Source organism: Meleagris gallopavo, chromosome 13 (assembly GCF_905368555.1).
Source record: "Meleagris gallopavo chromosome 13, MGAL_WU_HG_1.1, whole genome shotgun sequence".
NCBI classification, from domain to species: domain Eukaryota; kingdom Metazoa; phylum Chordata; class Aves; order Galliformes; family Phasianidae; genus Meleagris; species Meleagris gallopavo.
The window spans coordinates 4416999-4441220 of NC_139416.1; the positions used below are offsets into that span (position 1 = coordinate 4416999).

A 24222-nucleotide genomic window follows, 5' to 3' on the forward strand; every position below is an offset into this window, starting at 1 on the left:
GCAGAGACATGGGTGTTCTCTCTCAGCCTGTGTGTATGGCACAGTGTGTGGGGCAGTGCTCACAGCAGCTACAGTTTAAATCCAGGATTATTTCTGGGACTGGGGGTTGAACTGACCGACAACTGGCTTAATGCTTGGAAAATGTTTTGTTGCTGTATAACCTGTCTCTTTAATTGCAGTGCAGCTGATTTTCTTGCTGGGTGGGGAAAACTTCTCTGGCTGTTGTTATTTGCATTACAGGGAGGAAATGCCTGATAATACTAAAGATACGTTTGTTCAGTTTCACTCTGTGGTCTATTGCATATGTCCCGTTGTAACAAGTATGCGTGTGCCCCTTTCTAACAAATAAGGTCAGGCAGTGAAGCACGTCTGCTGTCCTGCAGCTTTTCTGCTAGGGAAGTCTTCTAGAATGGCGTACTGTGTACTTGAAGAGGAGTTTAAAGCAGCGCTGGACTTGTGAAAGGAATGGCTAAATTCCTTCTAACTCAGTGCAGAAAGAAAAGCCATCCTGGTGTCACTCACCATGGTTAGACTTCTCCTCCAACAGCCCTGCTGGCCTGTGTCTGACGGGGCAGGGAAGCACCAGGCATGTTGGAACTGTCAGAAGACTGTTCGGAACTTCCACTGGAAGTCAGGACTGGAGTAACGGATCTGAAAGGTGAGCTGTATTACGTGTTAAGTGGTGGTTCTGTTTCAAGGAGCTGCTGTACGGGCCTGTGGTGTAGCTACTCAAATACTGCGAACGTTCATTCTCCTGCTGCTCTTAGTTCTCTTTTCTTGGGAAGGCTGAAAGTCGCATGCTTCACATTCAGTGTTGGTGATATTTAGCGAAGCAGGGACTCGTGGAACAGAAAATTGGCCTAGAATTTGGACTGAGCACAATGGAGCAGTGAGGCAGGGAGCCAGAAGCAGAGCACAGAACTGTAGCGTTCCTTTTTAGTTACCTTGATCATTATTCAGGTACAGATTTCCTAAGCTGCTTAACTGAAGGGCTTGCATGGAAATTCAATCCCTTCTAATCGTGGGATGCTCTGTCATTTCAGCATGGAAAGCTTAATTCCTGATGGCGTATAAACCCCAAGTTACCGTGAGGTTGGACAGGGAACACAAGAAGTAAATTGATGGCCATATGGAACAGTTGTAACCATCTCACATCAATTCAGAGATGTGGTTACAATTGTTTGGCTGATTGTTGCTGGGGTTTAGAAAAGACCACGATTACAGGAAAAGCAGTAACAAGAAAGGAGCTGAAATAACGGTTATTTGAGCAAGTTTTGTTTCTTTGAGGGCAGTCTGGATTTCTTAGTGAAACCCATGTTAATAGCAGTTTACTTACGAGAAAATAATTGTATATATTTAAAGAATGCTGAATTGATTTCTAGTTCAAAATTAATAAATGGCATCATCTCTTTTTTTTTTTTTAGATTGAAAAAGGGAAGAGAAGAATAACAGATCACCTGTAAGCAGTTCATGCACAAAAAGGAGCTGTTCCAGGAGCAAGGTAGGAAGACAGAACCAAACTGCACTTTGGTACCAAATCCTTTTCTCCAGCACTTAGCTGTTACCTTTCCTATTACAGCTGTAAGTCACTTCATGAAAAATGGACTGAAAGTGGTTGAGTCTCTGTCAGTACTTGGCTAAAGTAGCATTTTAAAAACACTTAGAAATGTAATGCTTATAATTCTGATTTCTGTAAAGAGTATTTCAGAAAGAGAAATGGAAGTTATGCTAGCAGGAAACATTTTAAAACTATGACTTAAACTGAGGCAAGAATAATTTTTCTTTCGAGCGAGTAGTTAATGAAACATTGCCCTGTTACCTGACACCCTTAATGCTAATATGTGACTGAGGTTCTTGTGATTAAGTACATCATGTGCCTGGTAGCACCCAGCTATGTGCTATTTTGGTATTTGTGCCATTGGGGCAGCCTGAGCCTTTGACAGATGCACACTGGGGTAGCTTTGCCCATATGAAGCTTCTTTCACACAAGCCTTATTATGAGTTCTTTATTGAAAAATACACTTGCAGTATTTTCATACAAATTAATGTAAATGGTACAGAATAACAAGAATTGTCTGACAAGTTCATAAATATTTTTACAGAAACATCTACACCACTGCTTGACTTCAGGCCTTCTTACACAGGTAAGAACAAAAGATGCTTTTATTTTACTTTAACTGATTTTACTGTGGAATTAAGTCCTAAATCTTCCCATTATTCAAAGGAGCAGGGATGAATGAGAACACTGAGCTTTTAAGTTCTGCTTCCTTATAAAACCTTCTAGCATCTGTGTGTGCTAGATTTTACAAGAACAACAACATTGTCCCCAGTTGTCATTAAAGATGAGTAAGCTGGCATAGGGCACTAATTATTAGGAAAGGTCTGAGCATACCAACAAGGTTGGTATTTTAGAATTAATTTAAACGAAAACAATTAGTAGGTCTAATTAATATATGCATTACTCTAATATACCATTAGCAGGAGAGAGATTTCTCCCAGGCAGCCTGATTCTGTCCATTAAAAAAAGCCAAAAACCTCTCCCTCTGTCCTTTAAAACCATTCCAAAAGCACAGTGTGCATCTTTAAGAGATTGAGGCCACCTTCCTTCTACTGAGGAGGTGAGGGCCGATTCCTGACTCAAGCAGAGCAATCTGAAGAAACAACAAAAGCATATAAAATTTCTTGACCAAAGCCCACATCCTTGACCTCCTGCATTTGTTACTGCATGCACGTAATGTTAAAATGAATTCTTAATGCCAATTGCTGAAGGAGAGCTGTGGGATGTCAATTTGAAAATAAATACAAAAATTGGATTGCTTCCATTAAGAAAAATGGCTGAAGTCAGCCTTGAAAAAGATATTCACATTTAGAAAGTGCCATTGCAAATATACAGCAAAACTAATCCGCCTTAAAACCGATGCTTCACAGCCCTATCAAAAGTGCCACCTTTTGAACACGAGTTCACTTTAAAACATTGCACAGCTAAAGACAATGTGTAAATGGAGTTAGCTACTTCTGTACAAAAAAGTGCCCAAAGCAAAACAGTGTGGTGGATTTGGGGGCACACAAAGCATCCTGAATACATACAGAATCCATTCAGATAGCTTCCTTCAGCTCTCAAAAAGCTTATTCCTATCTTCCCTTTCCAAGCAGAAAAGGCTGGACATTGCTAGACTATTACTTATAAATGATTATTTTTATGGCAGTCATTAATGTTTATTTTTTCCTTTTTTTTTCTTCCCAGGACACGTTTGACTATGAGTGCCTTGGTACAATGCTCCCATGTTTGATACATATGCAACTTCCTATTAAAAGCTGAAAATGGTCAAGCTTGATGAAAACACTGTAAGTAGACTGGTTGAGCAAATAGATTTAAATATCTGTTGCAAGGTAGAAAGCTGTATTAGGGATGCGTTCTCCAAGCAATAAAAAGCTCTGAACTGCCTTCTGAAGCCAAAGGCTGCAGGTAGGTCACTTGCCTTCCGATCAGCTTTACGACAGGCAAAGCAGAGCTGCAGAGTTCAGAACACATCTCCCCATTCCTGGCACTGGGGAAGCAGAGGCTCGGCACAGCCCAGCAGGGACTGGTCACCATGGGCTGGCAGGAGGAGCCCAGCACCTGCACAGCCTTGGTGATTCCGTGGGATGCTCTGAGCTGCCAGCCTGGCGCAGCAGCAGAGAAGCCCTACCTGTGCTGAGCCCCTGCACTCAGTGGGACCCTCGGTCGTTGGCTACGTCTTGCAGACGGCGTAACAGAGCAGTGTGGTTTTCCTGACAGATTCTCTTAGCTGGTGCTTCACTGTCGTCTTCTAAGAGAATGCCTCTCTTCTTTGTTGGAGTTTCTCCTGTTCTAATCATGCTGTTAATTTCCTTTAGCCTCTGGGGAGAGGTGGAAAGAAAAAATTCTCATTATTGAGGCAACAAAAAAAAGCAATGTTTTTGCTAGTCCTGCAAAAACTGCAGGCTTACAAACGCCTTCGTTTTGGAGCTGTGTACCATACAGAGTGCTTTCTATAACAAACTAACCCTTTTAACCATTGTGCTGGTCCCATTACCGTATTCCAGAGTCTTTCTCAAGCAAGCCTTTTGTGTAAGTTTTTTGATGCTCTGAAGGTGCACGTGGAGCTGAAAGGCCTTCTAGCTGTAGTTATGGCATGTTATCTTACACCATAGGTGCACAGTTCCTACTCTGTGTGAAGATGCTGCTTGGAGAAGGCTTCTGCTTCATTGTGGGTGACTGGAGATGACAGGATTCAGCCTGTTCCATGTTCACTTGGTAAGTCTTTCTGTGCTAAGAGACATTTTTCCTCACTAAGTAGGTAAGAGGGAATGACTGTAGTTCATGTTTGACTCTTTGAGTCTTCATGCCAAACACCCCATCCTGTGGTGTCACTGATGTACGTGCACCATTACCATTACTTTTAAAAGTACACAAGTACCTTGGATACCTCATTGCTCTCCAGCTTCTTAGATCTGTGAACTGACAATCTGGTGACAGAGAACATCTTTAACAATGTACGCTAGGAGTGTTGTGCAGTGTTCTCTAATGTCACATCCCAACAGAAATGACAGAATTCAGGATTTATAAAACCAAATTAAACCCCTTTAGTCTTACCTTAGATGGGCTGCTGCTGAAATAATAGAATATTTTCTCTCGATGAGAGAGAGCAGACACATTTTTGTGAGGTGAGATGTACACCGGGTGGTTCTGAGTCAGCTGTACTCTGCGAGGAGAGCTGATTCTCACAAAGGGGTAGGGTGAGAGCGGAGGGGAGTCCGTCTGCTCAAGAGGAAAAGAAAAAAAAACTCGGTTGCTACGTGATCTCAGTAAGGTATCTACAGTAAGGCTGCTGTAAGCTTGTCATTTTAAACACAGTTCAGATTTTTTTTTCTCCACTAGTCATAGTCTTCCTTAGAACACGGCAGGATTTGTTGTACATCTAGGAAATACCAGTATTTTACTTTTTAACTCTGTCTTAAGCTGGTAGATGACATTCATTGGTGCCGTGTATTTCAGTGAGAGGAAATAGCAACTAGGCAGCAAAAGGGTTTAATCTTTCAGCACCAGATTATATCCTTAAACTGGAATTTTTGTCATAAATACTCTTGAATTTACTTTCCTTAAGATGAGGTTAGCTCAGGGTATTTTACTGCATGCACAGTAAAATAAGATCTACTTAGTAACAAAAAGCACAGTGCTATCTTACCCCATTTGAAGTATATTTCAGGGCAAATTCTTTGATCTGCTCTATGTAGATGCTGTTGTAGAACTGTATGAGGTCTCCTCGCTCTTCCTCCTCGGTATCGCTGTTTGCACCGGTCAGGCGGGTGGGAGTAGGAGGAGCACTGCTGGGGTGTGGGACAGGCAGGGTGCTGCTGGAACGCATCACAGGGCTGGAGTCTCTGCTCGCTGAGGAGGGAAGCGCACACTCCTCAATCCCCAGCGGGGCACAGGCGTCTGCCATCAGTGTTGGTGATCCTGCTCAGCACCCTCCCTTACAGTAGACCAGCAAAATGCTGAGTATTGTTACAGAAACACTTCATTTCTAACAGCTTATTGCTGAAAGTGATTTTTTTCTGTAGAAGCTGAGCTAAAATTCCATTTCTCAGGCATTTCCCCTATAATTTGCCTTGTTGCCAGCTGGCCCAATTTCAATTGAGGAATGTCAGTCTTTCTTTCAGCAAATGGTAGAAATGTTTGCCTTGGTGGTACTTTTGCTCGTTTAATGTGGAAAGTTGTGAAATATGTTATGTTTGTTCCTCCCCTCCTTGCCACCTTTCTGTGACTGCAAACATTAAAATGTACAGTTATACTGTCAGGTATTTGAAAGCTGGTTGTAAGAATACACATGCTCACTTACTTGCTTTTCTATGCAAAATTCATTCAAGGAAAAATGTGTTAATTCATGTATAGAGGCTAGAATCTTTGTCCACACTCCAGAGACATGAGATGTGCCAAACCAGATGTTGGGAGGGGCTGCTGGTGGTTTTTATCTATGAAGCCAGCCAGCTACTGCCTCTCTGCTAAACTTTTAGAAGAAACTGCTGTGGACGTGTTACTTTCACACTACATCATGTTCTCTGGTGTCCAAACTTACCTGAGGAGTTCAGGCTGCCTTGGTAGTACGCTCTTAAGGTAAACACACACAGTGACAGATTCAAAACCGCTCTGTCAAAGCAGGTGCAATGCTAAGCTTCACTTTGCAAAGCAACTCTCGTACGTTGTTAGTACATTCTTAATTGTAGCTAAGTTTATCTAAGAAGGAACTGTTTAGTGTTTGGGTGACACAAAATCCAACTTGTACCCTACCTGTTCTGAAAATAGGATTAAAAATGAACATCTGGAATTTGGAAACACTCACGTCTTTCTTTACTTCTCTCCTTACTTCTGTCTGTAGGTGAGTTCTGCTGGCTGCTGCTATCACTGCTGCCAGACTGGCGGCGGCGTCTCCTGCCTTTTATCAGGACACTCCGGTACACCTGCAGGGAGACACAAGCATCACAGTACGTGTGAGTGGATGTGCAGTTACACAGTCTGGAAGCAACAGTCTGCACTGTACATCTGCTTTTCAGAACACTGTTTGACATCACATTGTTTTCTATAGGGGAAAATGCAGGCAGCTTCCTAACTGTTATCCAATAGGCACTGCTGTTGAAGGTTGTAAGTGAAGATAATTTAAATTACAGGTACAGTTGAACAGAAAAAGCTTTCAGTAGTGCAAAATTAGGGTGCAACTGCTATTTTTAAGGACAGTGGCTCAGAGAATGCATCATTTAATATGTATTAGATGATGTCATTTATTAAATGCCCTAGTTCTGCTTTGGGAACAGGGAGATTTCCAACTGTACTTACGTGACTCTTGGCTTGTGGTTGTGTCCGGTAGCAGCGCATAATGTTCTGGAACGACCTGTCTTCCTTTGTAACCTACGAATAGCGAGTATTAGACCTTCTGTGGTGGCTTTTGGTTGTTTTTTTCCCCACCATTTAGTTTGCTGAGGTTTTTGGGGGTTGCTAGAGCAATCTCTGGACTACCAAGCCTTAAAAAACATGCTGTTTTTATTCAGCTTACCTTAGCCATTACGTAGATAGCACACATCAGCAGCTGATCCAGATGCCTGTCCATCATGATTTCAGGGCAGTGCATCAAGGAATACTCAAAACACGTCCAGACTTTTTTCCGCAGCTCATCAGATATATCCAGTTTGACAGACAGATCCCGCAGACGAACACTTGCTAAATGATACACCTGATGGAAAAGACACAGTGCAGGGACCACATCAACAGTGTTTCTCTTATCCAAGTTACAGCACAGTTTGGACATGTGTGCCCTGTAAACTTGTGCAAATGATAAGCTAATGACAAATACTGAAATTATCTTCTTCTGCTTACAAGATTAAGACACTTATACCGGTACTGATGCTAAAAAAGCATTTGTTTTTGAATTCCTCAATTGTCTGAAGTACAAAATCAGCACCCATAGAAACCTCTGTACTGAATGAATAAGAATATTTCAAAAGTGAATTTCTTTCTTTAAGAGCCTTAAAGAAGATGGACACGTTTAAGTAGCTGCTAGCCACAGATGTAAATCTACTTCTCAACTAGTGACAGCTGTACTGTTCATCTACTCTGACAGTGAGAAATAACTGCGCAGGAAACCAACTCTTCAGGGATGCATCTGAACAGACAAAACATGTTATCTTGGAAACTAAACATTCTCTTATTAGAAATAAGGAAATATTTTAGCATCACAGAAGAGCAACCAAAATACAAACTAATCTGAATTCAGAAGTACCTTTCTAAAGAAGAGAGAAAGTGAGCCCATCTTCCGTGACCGAGTGGCTGTGGCAGTGAGGTGCTGGGCTGGTCTCGACTCTCCGGAGGTGATGTGCTGAACAGTGACCTGTCCTGGGAGCTGCAGCGTTGCCCCCGACACCTGAGTGCTCAGAGTGCCTGTGAGAGCCTGGGTGCTGAGGGGCTGAATGGAGCCAGAGACAGCTTGAGGCTGGCCCCCTACATTTACCTGCACTGGGAAGAAAGTTATTCCTCCATTTTCATTGGCGATGCCTGTAATTTAAGGAAGAGTCTGACGTAAGAGCAAGTTGTGGTGGTTTGTTTAGTGTGGATGGTGTTATCAGTTAGAGCTTTTTCTTAATAGTTCAGTAAATCTTAAATTAGTTGCTCATAGCTTGTAGTATATTATAGATACAAAATGTTTCATGAAAGTACTTGGAACTTCTTACCATAAGGAGACAAGAAAATAATGGAATTGAACTGATCTTAAATTATAATGTCACTTTCTTCCAGTTGAGGAAGCAAAGGTCACTGAAATAACCAAGTTGCTAATACGCAGTCAGTGAACATCTTTGTGCTGTCTGTGTCTTGTCTCTAAATTCCACTAATCTATTCATTACAGTTCTTTCCCACTATCCATTCTTAAGCCTGCTTTCCTGCTCTGGATGTGCTGTTTCCTCCCCACCCCCTTACTGTATACTAACACTTGGATAGAAATTGGCCTAATCTGACAGCAGCTCTTCTCTTACCTTGTACAGGTATGGTCACAGTTTGCCCATTATTGGCTGTTACGGTGGCGGTTGCTACTGTAACCAATGTCTGGCCAGGCACTGGAGTTACTGACACTGCTTCAGGATTCACATTCTGCACAGGCACCGTATTTACCACGGGCTGCTGGGAAACTCTGACTGGAGTTCCGTTGTCAGAGGTATTATCATTATCAACGAACAGCCTTCTCCTTGTAGGATGGGCTGTAGGAGAGCTGTATCTGTCATACAGGGTAGTAGGAGATGAAATGCCTGTGGATTTAAAAAAAAAAAAAAATATTAAGAATATTGTTGTAAAATCTCTTATTATACAAATAGATTAAAAAAAAATGCGATGAGACCCCAAACGTGACAACTGGAAGCATTTAAAATTAATGTCTACATCTGTGGCTTACAGATTATGAGATGACTTGATCTCAAATAACACGGTGCTGAAATCTTTTCCTCAGAGACTGTATTATGCTTCAGTTCTCTAGAAAAAACCTGAAGCCTCGCAGAACTAAACATACATTGGAGCTTCTAATCTGGTGTAACCAAAACAAGCTGCTCAGGTGCTGCTGATCAGAACAGATGTATTTATACACATACATGTGTGTACACAGGTGTTGTTTATAGACAAACTCCTGAAACCAGTGATACAGGACTGTTTACGAATAACGAAAATAACAAATGTTTCTGTCTTAGACAACTATGCAAGTTACAACAGAAATACCATTTACAAGTGCCTAATTCATGCACAACTGTACATAAACCATAAGGGCAGCTTCCTCTATGCCCTTTAGATTTGTAAATTTAGGGCATGGTGTAAGAGTGATAAATACGTTGGGCTTAAAAAATAGCTCACCTTTTCCCAGGCCTCCAGTTTCAGCTCGGACCTCATTTAGTCGTCTTGGTGTCAATGGAGAACCCACAACACTGTTGGCAGCAGATCTCTCAAAATACTGAGGTGGCATAACCTGAAATAGTTGTACTTTTATTAGTGTATCTGTAGCACAAATTCAATGCACAACTGATTTTTAGAACTACTGGTCTATAAATGTTGAACAGTGAAACTATATGGAGGAGAAGAAAAAACGAACATTGAAAAATTACTTACGTTAAAAACTTTGTAACGATTGTACTAACCTAGAAAATACAATCCTGTATTAATCTTTCTGTGAGTATAATTAAGAGTCTGTACTTAACCACACTCCTGTAAGCAGTCTTCTCAAGTGTGACTGTCTCATTCCTCCTGTGTGTTCATTATTCACTGTGCTGCTACTCTAAGCAAATACGGGGTAAGAATTGTATCAGCTGGATGTCTGCGTTTGGACGACTCTACTGTGCTAACAGGTCACACACAAACACAGGTAGCTCTTTCTCTGCCCTGCTTAGCTTGTAGGGAGAAACTGAACTCTGGGCACATGACGCTGATGTCCGCTCTCCACTATTCTGTTTGAACAGGTGCCCATATGAGATGTGTTACAGAATACAGAGAAGTGCTCACCTCTTCACAGCTAGGAACTTTGTTGTCGTTATCTCTGATTCTGTCCCACAGTATGGACTCCTGTTTCCAGGCCATGCTTTCCAAGATCTGTTCTTCAATATGATTAAGGTGTTTTACAACTTCCCGACAAAGGCCATCTTCTGCTCTAATGAAAACCTCAATTACCTGTAATGCAGAGAACAATGAAGGTCCATGTAGTACTGAATAAATCAGTGACTGAGTACAATATACTTGTATTCATATATTTCTTCTTACAATGAAATTAGATCCTAAATTTTCAAGGAAGAGACTAGTACAATTAATAGACTGTGTCAGTATGGCTCAGTTGTCTGGTGGGCTGCAAGTTTATCAGAAGACAGGTACATGTATCTTCCCACAGTAGCAGTGAATGCAGAACAGCTACAGCAGCAGCTCAGGATCCCTGGTCACTAGCTCAAGATAAATGACAATTCTTAGTCACTTGGACACTGCTCCTGTGTTAAACTGATTAACAGTAACTCTGATTTTTAAATGCCCAAAACAGCTGTAAAATACTTCCAAGACAAAAAAGGGGCAATGCTAAGAATGAAGAGTTAATACACAATTTAGCATTTAGGTAAAGAGATTATTTAATATAAGCCAAGAGTACGCAGGACTTGATCAACATTTCTAGCTGTTACTTTACCTTATAAAAGTGATAAACTGGAATGTCAAATATTTCAGTGATGAAGGGAAAGCTTCCAGGTAGCTTGTATGTGAAGGTGACAATCTCAAGGCAGCACGCCAGCAGAGAGCGATGAAACACATCTTGCTCCAGAACTGCCTGCAAGAGAGTTGCCCATTTTAATGCTTAATTTACAGTGTAACAATAGAACTGTATAATGCTTTCTGTTCTGCCTCAACAGCAAGATTACCAAGATTAACTAGAGATTTGCTTTTGTACATGATGGAACAGAATCCAAATTAAGACATCTTTATAGATTTTATAAATCCTTTTTGTTTGTAAATGTGAATAATTCCTTGGACAGCTTTTCTTCCATTCAGGAATGCCTTCCAACTACTCAAGAGATTTACTCATCTAAAATAGCATTATCCTGTCCTATAAATATTTTCTTTTTTGTAGATCCAACTTTAAAAACAAGGTGCAATTGGAGTAGTTGTCCTTACAGATAAGTCTGCGTCTCCCAGTCTCCTCCTCTCTTGCTCAATGACTGACTCCAAAACCTTGTAGTAGAGTACCTCAGCACGACGAAAATGCTTGCTGGCCACATCTGCAGGAATTTTAAACAGAAATAATATTGTGAATTGTGATAAAAGAACCATTATTTATCTTAAACTACAAAGATAAAACAGCAGCTTATTTGCTTGTGTGGATTTCTGTGCAGCTGTTTCTGTGCATACTGCTTTCAGGACTAAACAGGACTCGTGTTCAGGGGTTAATGTTAGCCATGGAATCTCTTTATTGCACTGAAACGTGATTGCAGAGCAGAGCAGCTTAGTACTGAACTCAGAACTTGATAACAAAAACACCATATATAAGAACAACCCTTAATATTGCTAAAATAAAAAATATTTCAAGATCAGAAAATATAGTGTTTGGAATGCGTGGGGATCCAAGCACACTGTGCAAGACAAAGTGAAACAACTGTGTTAATGAGCACAGATACAAAGCATATAGCACCTATTTTAAAAAAATTTTTAACTACTTTTTTTGACCAAATTGCACACTTAGATTTGAGAGAAGAAAAATAGTTCTTCTGAGTGCTTTTGTTTCCTCCCTTCTGTAGAACATAAGAATACCATCAAATTCCAATGATTTATGCCAAGTATGATTATGAAAGTTTATACAGGGTTGAAAGTTGCCCTATGTTACGACCAGCGGGAAAAGACAAGAAATAGAAAAGATTCTTGTGCTCAAGCACAGCCTCTATGTAAGACAAAGTTTACTTAGATCAATATTTTTAAATGCACATGAATTCCTATTTATGTAAGTAAAATGTTTCCCACCTTTGGACAAATTACTGAATTCTTCTTCAGACTGCATGCTCTGACAGTATATATCACACATTTCTTTTACTCTGCTTGCAATAGACTGTGAAGGATCTCTGGAACATGCCCTGAAAATACAAGCTATTTCAGTGTCCTACTTCTGCTAAGACAAAACAAACAAACACACACACACACACAAAACCAACAATACAATTAAAGCATGAAGCTGTGAAATATCTTTGATAGCAATGCAAACACACCCACACACACCCTTTGCTGCATATGTACTACAAGACAGCCACAGCATATTATTACTTTACTAAGTGTCAACTCTTCATAAGAGTTTAATACTAAACAACATATTCCATGTGATACAACAAGTGCTTTATTATATATTGTACCTGAGGCAAAGACTTACGTACACAGAGAAATTGTTTTTGATTTCCTACAGCATAGAGTGAGGTGCCAGGTAGTGAAGCTGGCTAATTAATAAGAAAAATCTTGAAAACATTGCATTTGCGGTTTGCTGTTAGGGAAGCTCAGAATGTTGGGTTGAGAACCTTGTGTGTTCTTACAGCTGTCAATCTCTCAAGGATTGTGTAGAAATAAAGACAAAAGTCCTTCTGAAGTTAAATGTCCCTCTGGCTCCTATTTCACTTCAGACTTCCAGAACTTTTAAAAATCACACTATTTAACAATAACATTTGTTATTATAATTTCACCTTTAAATGAATTTATTTGTTAGCTACGCATCAAGCTTACTTGAAGATTTGCTCCAGATTTTCACTGGGGGCATTTTTCAGCCCTGCCAGCATGGTGTGAAGGCGGCTCAAGCTGTAGGTCGCTATGGAAACAGGTGTCACATAGGGGTTGCTCTCCTTCATGTACCTGCGGCCAGTGAGGGGGGTCGTCATCCGAAGTGATTTAGACTAAAAAGAAAACAAAGCATCTATCTGTACATTATTACAAAATGTAGAGCTTCTAAGAGACTTAGAGGTGGCAGTTGCTAGAATTGTTTCTTAACTGGTTATATCTGGGAAAAGGGAGCAGGAATCAAACAACCCAAACCAGTTCACTCTCAGTAACAGCCAGCAGTGACAGGTCTATCTGTCACCTGGATGTTGGTGTCAAATACTAATGTAGAAATGTCTGAGCAGTGACAAAACGACCTCACACTGAAACACCAGAATTGGACAACTCCTTCTCCACAAAAGCAGCAAGGGACCGTGCCAGACTCACTCTGTCAAAGTGCTGCTGTAAATTATGCTTCACTTGTACTCGCTCAGCTGTTTCCATTCCTGAGGGTGTATTTAAGCACCGTGTGAGAGTTCCAATTTCTTCATCTGCATCTTCCCCGAGAAATATTCGCTCATCGAGATTTCCTACTGACAAAACATACTCCTCATAGGCCTTGTTGATGGCTTTGCTATGGGGGAAAAGGAGAGAGAAAACCCCATTAATTAGACAGTGCTTTCTTTACCTGCTTTCTGACTGAACACACTTCTGGCCTGTCAGAAGGCGACCTCAGAACTTACTTTAGCCTCAGTTAAAACCTATGAAACCTTAAACATGACAGTGGCATTATTTTTCCTTCGTAACTGATGGCCTGTCATTTCATATGGCCACAGGAGGAATGCAATACAATGCAGAGAACTGGTGGTATTTGGCTGGAAACTCCTCAAAACTTACGCAGCATCACATCATCACCATAAACTGCACTTACCGTTTCTGTACCATTTAAATGCACATCACAGTATCTCTAGGTTTAAAAAGCATGAAACATTACCACACTTGATTTTTCCCTCCTCCCTGCCCCCCGCTCTGTGTGCCCCACAGCCTTTTCTTCCAAACACTTTACATTATATAGAAAATTCCATATAAATGTTTATATGGAAACATATAAACAGAAGCAGACATCAAGCAATGCTATATTGAAAATGCCTCAGCCACCAAATAGCTGAAACACCTTTTAGTATAATATATAAACAGTAATACGTATATAAATTAACCAGCTAGTGTTAGTGTTAAGACACAGGTAATAACCCAAAGGGATACAAATGCAGACCAAAGCACAAGCTGACTCACAAGCTATCTCCAAAGTTTCCAGGATCTAGAAATCCAGTCAGATTTTCATCTTTTCCTTTTAAAAGCTGTAAGAGCAAAGAGTGGACATTTCATTTGTTAAAGTTCTGAAGATAATAAGGAGGGAAACATTCTTCTGCATCCTGAATGCACTGACCAACCTTCTTGTCAAAAAGTTTCCGAATGTATGGCTTCCAAAAATGCTCCTTTATGCCTTTTGCTTCTAAAACCAATCCATAATGTAACGAACACAGCTTCTCAATGATGCAGGGAGGATCAGATGATACTTTATAGTCCTTACTATGAAAGTCTTCAGGCAGACCTATAATTACAAATAGAGCAATGTTTACTTTCTTATATTCATACCTCACTAAACTCAAATTCTTTGCAATGTGGCCTGGGTAGTCTGAACTTAAAACATTAAGCTAGTTTGTTTCCTTGAAAGAAACGCAATGCACCCTCAATTGGATCATCTTATCAAAACTGCCTTTCAAGTGACAAACCTAAAAAGCTTAGATATTCAGTGATAAAAAATATCACTTCTAGTAGAAAAATGATGAAGCACTTATGAGTGGCAATATTTATTCAAATAAGTTGGAGCTAATGGTCCCTGTTCGCATCCAAGCCACTACAAGATAGTAAATACTATACAATACTGAAAATGAGGCATAAGCATTGAAAGAGTTACATCCCAGGTTCAGAGGAAGCTTCTCACCATTCACTCATGCCTTCAGTTACCAAGTCAGCCTACGCTTCCATTCTTTTCATAAGGAAAAACCCAAAAGGGAGAAGAAACAATTAGGGTGCCTGCTTGGTATCTGAGCACAGGATCTTCCCAGACTGCCGCCTGGGATCTCTACAATGTGACCCATCCCACAATGACTTAACAAAACGTCTCCTCTGAAAGTCCTTCAGTGGTATTTCCATAGTCCACTGAGTTCCTGACTTAGTATTCTAGTTACAGAATTCAATAATGTGTTCCTATGCCACACTGGTAGAAATAAAACTGCGTAGCTAAACAGAGAAAATAATTCCCTCTATTACATATCTCCATATCAACTGCTTTAGAAGTTCGTGCAGATTTTAGATAAAGGCTTTTTTTTTTTTTCCAACATACCTTTAAAATTGGGATTCAGAAGTTCTTTATGGTTAGGGCACTGAAGAGCATTTCCATACACTAGATCCAAAGCACATAACAAGAGATGATAGGAATTGACCAAGTCATCACTGATCATAGGAAAATTACCTTTGGTACAAGAAAGATAAATGAGATTAATAAAAATCAGCATAGACTTGAAATTATTTTACAAAACAAAACTATCAAGACTTGTATTTCCAATCAACAGTGGAGTACTTTAAGCACAGATTTTGGTGACTAGATTGTCAATATCTGGATAGAAACACCGGAAGTAAAATGGACGCACAGTTAAAATAAAGCACGTATAATTGCTTTGGTTCACACTTATGTTCACTTTTCTGATTCCATGTCTTTGAAACAATAATTTCAATGTGGATAATTGAAACTATTTAAAATAATGAAGCTGAAATGTAATTTGTATTAACCATACACTTTCATCAGTTCTTTCCACACCATTAAAACTTCATGACAGAAATCGAAATCCCAAACAAATATAACAGCAAAATGTCAATCAATTAACACCTTAACGAAGTGATGCCATAACAGGATCTCATAAGCATGAAGTCTGGCATGGCAGTAGCTATTGACAGCCAAGTCAAAATACATCTCATTGTACACAACCAGTAGTTTCATAAACAATCTGTACATAAACTGTACAGTCAGTGACATTCCAAACATCAGTTCAGTGCTCCCTTTCACAGCCAAGCATGAAATAATACAAACCAGTTATATCGACGTAAAAGAGATCTTTTTTTTTTAAATTTCTATTTTAAAGAAAGTAAAATGTTACAGAGTCTATAAATAAATTCATGAAAGCAGCACACAAGAGCAGTTCTATGGCTATAAAGGTCACTACCTTACTTTGCAGCATGTACCAAACGTATGAACAAGATTTGTGCTTTCTGCACTTGTGAAAGCAAACACAAGATGCTGAGGTTTGCAGAAAGATCATGGTGACAAGCCTCAACTTGCTGCTGATGTGTGGTTGCCACGATAAGGATTACTGCCAGCCCTCAAAACACAGCAAACAAATGGGGAATATTTAATTCCTCCAGTGGTATACATTTAGTTTACATTTTTGTACTGCTACACTTAAGACATTAACCACTAGTCACCTATTAATTTTGCAGACCGAAAGTACTGCAATTTTTTGTCTTGTAAAACTTTATGGGCTGTTATCAACACTATGTTCTACTCCACAAAGCTAATTTGTATATCTGAAACTGCTTGCCAATCAACATGTAGTTAATGGTGACCTACTTAAACATACTAAGCAATAACTCAGCAGGAACAAGACCCGCTCAGATCCTCTGTGCCTGCTCAGGAGCAGCGTGCAGCCTATGTAGAAGCAGCAGCTTCTATACAGGACACAGTTGTTTGGTACAGCACCCTTCTTTACACTCCTACAAAGATCCAGGGGTACTGCCAGTAACTTTTCCAAAATGAAGCCTGCTGGCAACCCTCTGCTTTGTGGTGAAAAGAAAGACTAAGCTGTACAGGACAAAGCTACTGCCAGAAATTTCATTCTGAGACAACCTACTGCATCCCATCCTCAGGAACAACCAATGAGACACATCACAGCACACTGCAGGAAACCTGCACTGATCAACCTTGCAATCCCAAACAATCCCACAAGCTCTCCTTTCTCATATAAGAACTCTCTGGAAATTATAGATGGGCCAGAATACTATCCAACTTATGTTCAAAGAATTCCCAGTGAACTCATCCTACTGTGCCCAAATCAATTCCTACTGACAAAAGACTGTAGATTATGCTGAATGATTGAACAACTTAAGCCCAAAATTTTGGGGGCTTCACTGTCCCTCATGCAGAAGGATTTACTTCTGTTCCCTTCTGTCTTTTTCTCCACTCAGTCGTTAAGAAGAAAAGTGACTGAAATCCTCTGCTATTCGTATTAACTTTAAGGGTGCTTTTACAATAAAGGCAATAGATGCATGGCAATATATTGGCTCCTCCCTGCTTTGTTTCATGGAAGCCTGTTAACACAGCATTTCCACATGTATGTTCCAAGGGAATCTGAGCCTTCAAGACAGCCAGCCACTTATATACATATTGCCATGTCCAAAAAGCAAGAGATAATAACCCTTGTGAAAAAGATGCAGACCTACTTAGTAATGTATATGATTATTCAATACAATTACTATATGCACATTTTTAAAGGATGTGTATGAGCAGAGGTAGATTGAAAAATCCAAATGCTACCTGTGACAATGCCATGAAAGCACCCTCAGCTACAGTTCCATGACACACCTTTGCTATGTTACAGAAAAATATCCATTACATATTATCACCACTGTTGGAAACATACAAGGAATTTAAAGTCATCATCGTTCATAAAACAATACTTTATATTAATTACAGCTGTCTAAATACGAATTCACTAAAACTGTGAGCTAATTTTCCCTTGGTATTACAGCCTAAATCACCAAAACATAGGGAACACTGGAGCAGTATTTCAGCTAAAGCTACCGAAGTGTTGGGACACACTGCTTACCTCAGACATGTGGTAAAACACACAGCTGCAGAAATTTAAGTGCATTTCAAGCTGCTCCAAGAAGGCCCTTTCTACTAAGGGCCTGCAGCTATCTAATGTTTACAGATTGATACAGACCAACAAGAACAGGTTTGTAGTATTCAGCCTTTCAAATCTCTTACCTTTTGCATGAACAAACAGCACCCAACAAAACTGGAAAACTTCAGACACTGTGCATGGCTGTCGCCTTTTGGGAAAAACACAGCGAGAAGACACAAGAAGCTCAGTGAATTACAACAGACACACATTCCAGCATTCTGAAAGAAAGTCCAGCTTTGCCATAGAGCAGCTAAAACCACGGCCCTCCCCTCAAAAAACAAAACCAAAAGCCTGACTGAAGTAACACCGTGGCTGCTCAGAGCTTTACAGCAGACACAGCGGAAACCCCAGCCACAGCCAGCACGTGATTCAAACATCACTACACCAACAGAGACCACACTTGGAATGCCTTCTTCAGTATTCTGAGCAATGTAAGCACGTGTGTATGTTCTGCAAGGCATATATTACACAGCATGCTGGGATTAATATGCTGTTTGCTCACAGACTACACCTACATACTTTAGTAAAGCGTTTTTTCCCGCAGAATTTTACATACTATGGAGAATTTTGAAATACAGGTGTTTATCAACATTAAGTTCTTCTGCTAGTTTTGACTAGTCATTCATGAGGCCCTTCCCCCTGTCCATCAGGAGTTCTGTACCAAGCAGGGGCTATTTACTTCTTAGTGCTGCTCAGCATCCATCCTAAACATTTACATTCATAATTCTGGCTAGTAAGTTCAGCCACTGCGCTTGGAAACAGGAAATCCTGGCACAATAATCAACTCATCTAAATTATTATTATTTTTCCAAAAAATGAGAAACCATAATTATGAATGTACTACAAGGAACATTTAAGAACAAGCAAAAGCCCCCACCCTTCTCTAGCACCCCTTTTTGTTCAACATCCTTGCTTATTTCCATATAGCATATCACCTGAAGTGCTACTTCACATACCACATCCCAGCCTCCAGATAGTACATACGAACAAGAAGGTGGCACACAGATATGTTTTATCCAATATGATCAAATCCTTCTAGATTTAGTTCTATTTTAATTCTCACTACCAGTTTAGACCATAAGACAGGTGCGAGCCTCAAAGCTAAAAGTTTGCATGATGTAAACAGTCTTTATTGGGTTTCCTCTGTTTCTAGAAGCATCATTTGCTCCATAATTCTGTTTTTAGAATTATTTATTTTATTTAGCACTATATACGCAAGCTGGAAATTCTTCTTTCATTCAGGCCAAATTCACTCACAGTCATGTTCTCAATTTCTGCAGTAGTTTTGTCAGCCTGAACTCATTTCTTTGGTCACTCCATTAGGTTACGTAAGGAATAGTGTTAAATGCTACAAGCATGTACATTTCACACAAAAACTTGGAATTATCCTCTGACTTAATCTTCAAAACGAGTTCACACTTTGCTATCCAAACAAACTTGCAGGGCTTACTCTTCTAGCTGCAGAACTATATGTGTTCTATAATTTCAACGTGTGCTCATATCAATATATCTGTAACTCAATATTAGTTACAGCTGTCACCATGTTATGCTCACAAAAACAATCAAGGCAAAAAGAAAACATGATAAGAAATTGAGAAACAGAGAGATAAAGCTTCCACTACAAAGTAAAATATGCATAAGATCTGTCTCTATAAAGAAAAGTACAGGAATTAATAGGCAGGTCATCAGGCAAAGCCATTCTACGAGCTACTGAGGCTGTACAGATCATAAAGTAATCTGATTCTTTCAGCCTTTTCCATCCTATAATAGCGTTTCTTTCACCTAAGAGCTGATTTTCATTTCTCTCTTTTATCTTTCTCCCTGGATCACAGAAACGTATCAGCTTCAGGGCTTCGTGCACCCTGTCAGATCTGACGGACCAGAAACAAGATTCCAAAATCACTGTAAGCAAGGCCCAACCTCTGGTATCATAAAGAACTATTATCAAAATAAGTTAAAATACAATTAAAACAACCAAACAACTTCATCATGTTTTTGTAACTGCAATGGTCTAACATCAGTCTGGCAATAACAAAAACCGTACCTCTGTTTTCTTCCTCTCTGTTGACGGGGTTGGTCTTCCTGAGGGTATCTGAAAATGTCCTGAAAAATGGGCTCATACTTCTTAAAAATTACTGCAGAAACTGTAAAGTTTCTCTCCAGTCTTTCAGTCCTTTCTCGGAACTGGGAGGGTAGGTTTGCCATGTCTTCCCATTTCTTCATCTTGTTAAAAAACTCAATCAAGCTGAAGATATTGAACAGGTTAGATGTCAGAGGGTTGGCTTTCTGTTTGCTTCTGTTTTCACTTTGTTTTGCAGAAACGTGTCTAACTATATATTTATTTACAGCAAAAGTACAACTTATACTTTCCAAATTACTGATAAAAGCAACATTGCAAACATGACAATAATAAGTTTTAAGTGCTCAGAGCCAGCTCATTTACAAACAAGGAAGAGCTGAGACAACTCAGAACGCTGCCAGCCCCTACTGATGACTGTGTTAACTCTTTCCTCACAAAGACACAACCAGCTCTCCAGCAGCCCGGTTACCATAAAGTCAGATTTCTGACTAAGTAACTTAAATGAAACAAAATCTGAACTCTGACGAACACTAAAGACTCTACAAAGTGTGAAAAAATAAAGGAAGTGTACCAACGACATGTTTCTGTTCATAAAGTTGGCTTACACTGGTTTTCACTGCTTTTCTACCCACGTTTTTTTTTTCAACTTTATCAGTCTTTCATAACCCAAACTGTGGAAACTATTCCACTATACTCAGTTCCTTGAACCTCCAATTAGCAAAGAAATGTTTTAAAAGTAACTCTTTGGATTGTTTCAACAAACAGCAGCGCTCCAACAGTAAGGGGAAGAGAACTTCACATTCATATGAACATTCCAGTTTTTGACAATCTGGTGAATTGCTACCACACAACCATACTGCTGTCATCAGTTTCAGGAAGTTTTTCTTCATCATTCAATGGACAAAATCATAGAATCATAGAATGGCCTGGGTTGAAAAGGACCACAATGATCATCTAGTTTCAACCCCCCTGCTATATGGAGGGCTGCCAACCACCAGACCAGGCTGCCCAAAGCAATCAATCACTTGATAAAAGTTAATCAGAATCCAGCATTACTTTTGTTTCATAAAAGACTAACAGATGAAAAGTGAAATTTTCTCACCAAAATGAGAAAAGTTTTATTTTCAGAGTCAATTAAAACTGTCTATCCACATGAGAAGCCCACACTTCGCATGCTCTTCAGGAGCAGACTGTTCTTCATAGGTCGCTTTCTCCCACTTTTGAGCATAGGAACTCTCCAATTTTTCTCTGAGAGTGGTAAAACACTGGAATGGCTGCCCAGGGAGGTGGTGAAGTCGCCGTCCCTGTTCAAGGGGTGTCTGGACGAGGAGCTACAAGATTCGGTTTAGAGGCCTGTGGTAGCAACGGTGATTGGAGAATGGTTGGACTAGAGGATCTTGTAGGTCCTTTGTAACTATTCTATGATTCTACCAATTTTAGAACTCACGAATGAAAAACCACCCTACCTGTGTAGCAATGAGCTACAGCACACAGATCCCTACAATATAAATTTTACCTCTAACAAAGACATCCAGACTTTGTTCTTAATTTCTACATTCCTCAACGTGCTTTAAATTGACTGAACTGAGTTACCTTTGTTCGGAGCAGCGCAAAATGCGGGTCAGGGATACGTAATTACTCTCAACCGTCCCCCTGCTGACGGTCGGGATGGCTTTCCTGCAGGCCACATAGAGGGCACACGCCAACCAGTGCAGCTCGTTGCCCTGTGAAGCAGAACGCAATGCATGTCAAGCCGTCTGTGAGCCGTCAGGCACCTGCAGCTCTTCACCAAGACATGGAGACAGTGCCACAAATGGGCTGCATTGCACCAGCAGCACCATTTTTGTTCTGACATCTCTATAGCTGTGCTGTGCTTTCAGCTACCAAAGGTCGGCACAGCGCCAAGGCAACAGTGAGAGCAGTGAGGTAGGGCAGGAAATGACCTTCCTGCCCCACGGATCGGCCGTGAGGTGACGGGGCTCTAGACCAGTTCGGCGTATAGAGAAGACGTAAATAACGACAGCCACCGCTCCATTTCATCTAAACATCCTTCTGCCCTCGTTTGCGGGACGGCACAAACACGGTTCCCACGTTTCTCTCTCACACAACAGTCGCTCAGATCGGCGGCTGACGAGTCGATTCCAACCAAGCCGTACCCGACCCGACCCTCGCACTGACGAACATCGCCGTCCCGGCGCTCCCCTGTCGGCCGCCTCACGCTCCCGCCCCGCCCGCCGCCCCGCCCTGCTGCCCCTCAGCGGCCGCGCGTGGCGGCACGAGGCCGTTACCCCAACTCCCCCATTTCCCGCCCCCCCCACACACGGCGGGCCGCGCTCCCTCAGCGCTGTGAGGAGATGCCGCCTTTTGCCCCGCCGCCCGCTCCCGCGCGCACCTCCAGCGTGTAGTTGCGCTTCATGCTCTGGTAGCTGAGCCAGGCCTCGGAGCGGGCGCGCTCGTCCATGTTGAGGCTGCTGCAGAGTTCCTCGTAGCGCTGCCGCGTGTCCCCTTCCTCTGCCGGCGGGGACGGGGCGGAGGGGATCGCCCCTCCGGCCCCCGGCTCGGCCTCGGCCTCCTCCCCGCCCGACATCCCGCGCCCCGGCGCTAGGGGGCAGCGCGCCCACCGCTCACTGCGCCTGCGCCGCCGCCCCTGGGGCTCGCGACGCGCTTTCGAATCCAAACACCCCGGCGCCGAGCCACGCCCCCGCCCTTCGCCGAGCCACCGCCTCTGATTGGACGACGGGAATAAGCCCGACCCGTCCGCTTTGCGGCCCTGCGCAGGCGCAGCGCGCTCCCGTGACGGCACGACTCCGCGACGGCCCATGACCCCGATCCCAGGGTGCACCGCGGCCTGCAGCGTCAGCACGGTGGTGTCAGCGGCGCGGGACGCGGAATGGTGGAGGGCCGGGGAAGCCAGCGGGCAGCAGGAGCCGGGGCCTCACCGAGGGCACAGGCGTGTGCCTAGATACGGGCAGAATTACCGCACGAAACCAGTGAATGTAACAGAACAGCGCTAGTGAACACACGACGCACTACATTTGAAATAAAAGCAAGCGACAATATATTTGAGTTGTGCAAGAAGTTTAGACCACCAAATAAGAACAGCAGTTTGAAAAACGTCCGAGTAGTGCAAAAGCAAACAGCTGCACGGGAAGATGCGTGTGTAGGGCCACAGCAAGGGCAGTTCCCAAAGAACACAGCACAGCTCCTACAGCAGGCACCCAGCAGCAAGGTGAGGGCTGTCCCCAACAGCAGCACCTGAAGGACTGGGTCAGCCCTCAGCGGGTACTTGGAATACAGACACCCCTCAGATACCCTCCCGACAGTTACTGACAATGCCCGTTGGTCTTTCTACTACCACCATTCCAAAACTAACAAGAAAGTTTTCAAAGAAGGGGAAAAAGAAAGAAAAAGGCTCTAGCTTAAGACTGTTCCCAGGACTTGACACATTGTCACACAGGTGGGAGCACCAATGGCAACAAGAACTGTGAACACCACTGGTGTCTTGAGTACACAATGTGAATGATGAAATCAAGAGGTATCTTTTTTTTGTTGTTGTTGTTATTGTTAATTGCTTGAATCATTTTCACGACAGGATTCCATTTTATTTCTATCCTGGTAAATTGGATAAGAAGCTACAGTTTTGTATCAAAAAGTAAGAAAAGCGTAGCAAAATATTGAGGCAAAACAGCTGTAGTAACAGCACAGGCCTTAAGTATGCTGCTCCCAAATAAGAAGTTTCAGTCACTTTCACTAGGAGTGGCTAATGTTTACCTCCTGAGAAATAAGGTGGACTCCCAGATAAGGCTAGATACCAAAGCCTGCCGCCTAGTAAGATAGATCTAAGATTATACAATCTCAGAAATTTTTGTGTAGGAAAAAATGATATGCATCAAAGAAACCTTCCTTCCAGTATTCTCCCTGGGATCTTCCCAGTGCAGTCTCCTGATACTTCTGATGTCTTTTTGCCAACGTGCAAAACTTTACCAGGAATATTCCAACACTTGCTATTTCACTGTCAGCCTCAGTGGATGAAGACCAGTGATAATGTGAAGTTTTCAGCTTCAATCTGAAAAGGAAAAAACATCTTCCCCTCATGACTCAGAAACAACACTGAAAAGACAAGATTTCTATTTATTCAGGTCACAATTATTGCCTATGTTAAAAAAAAATAAAAAAATAGCAGCATATATAGACAATTTTTTCCTGGGATTAGGAGTTAGAAACCCTCCCTTACAGGAGCAGAAAGCTAAATTCAGACCACCTGCTTTACTTCAGCAGCATAACAGATGAACTAGGATAAAAGCGGAGGAGATAAC

At 41.5% G+C, this 24222-nt stretch overlaps 1 protein-coding gene and 1 long non-coding RNA gene across 4 annotated transcripts; one reads left to right on the forward strand and one right to left on the reverse strand.

The window, feature by feature from the left end:
- Positions 1 to 1992: 1992 nt before the first annotated feature.
- RBL2 (RB transcriptional corepressor like 2) lies at positions 1993 to 22620 on the reverse strand. 2 transcript variants are annotated; one of them, XM_085235013.1, is made up of 23 exons: positions 22299 to 22620; positions 21500 to 21630; positions 19871 to 20071; positions 17910 to 17974; positions 15213 to 15341; positions 14257 to 14417; positions 14099 to 14163; positions 13253 to 13439; positions 12776 to 12942; positions 12032 to 12141; positions 11192 to 11295; positions 10710 to 10847; positions 10046 to 10210; positions 9404 to 9515; positions 8542 to 8811; positions 8022 to 8065; positions 7794 to 7913; positions 7071 to 7247; positions 6854 to 6925; positions 6363 to 6480; positions 5208 to 5410; positions 4616 to 4780; positions 1993 to 3879 (listed from the first exon to the last, which is right to left on the reverse strand). In XM_085235013.1, the coding sequence occupies exons 1-23, from the start codon at positions 22491 to 22493 to the stop codon at positions 3709 to 3711; spliced, it is 3270 nt and encodes a 1089-aa protein (XP_085091139.1). In that variant the 5' UTR covers positions 22494 to 22620; the 3' UTR covers positions 1993 to 3708. The 2 variants fall into 2 exon arrangements, with proteins under 2 accessions (XP_085091139.1, XP_085091137.1); XM_085235011.1 differs by having other exon boundaries at positions 7794 to 8065; positions 22299 to 22619.
- Positions 2031 to 12647, forward strand: LOC116217132 (uncharacterized). Of its 2 annotated transcripts, XR_004161185.2 has the most exons (4): positions 2031 to 2144; positions 3245 to 3345; positions 4174 to 4276; positions 6399 to 12647. It is a non-coding gene; the product is annotated as an uncharacterized LOC116217132 (long non-coding RNA). The 2 variants fall into 2 exon arrangements; XR_014886140.1 differs by lacking the exon at positions 2031 to 2144 and having other exon boundaries at positions 3233 to 3345.
- Positions 22621 to 24222: the final 1602 nt, after the last annotated feature.

Excerpts from the sequence above, each read along its gene's own strand:
- RBL2 (XM_085235011.1), bottom strand. The coding sequence starts at position 22,493 with ATGTCGGGCGGGGAGGAGGCCGAGGCCGAGCCGGGGGCCGGAGGGGCG. Across the intron at positions 21,631-22,298 it reads AGCGCAACTACACGCTGGAG|GGCAACGAGCTGCACTGGTT; the intron begins GTGCGCGCGGGA and ends TCTGCTTCACAG. Across the intron at positions 8,066-8,541 it reads TGTGACCATACCTGTACAAG|GCATCGCCAATGAAAATGGA; the intron begins GTAAGAGAAGAG and ends CTTAAATTACAG.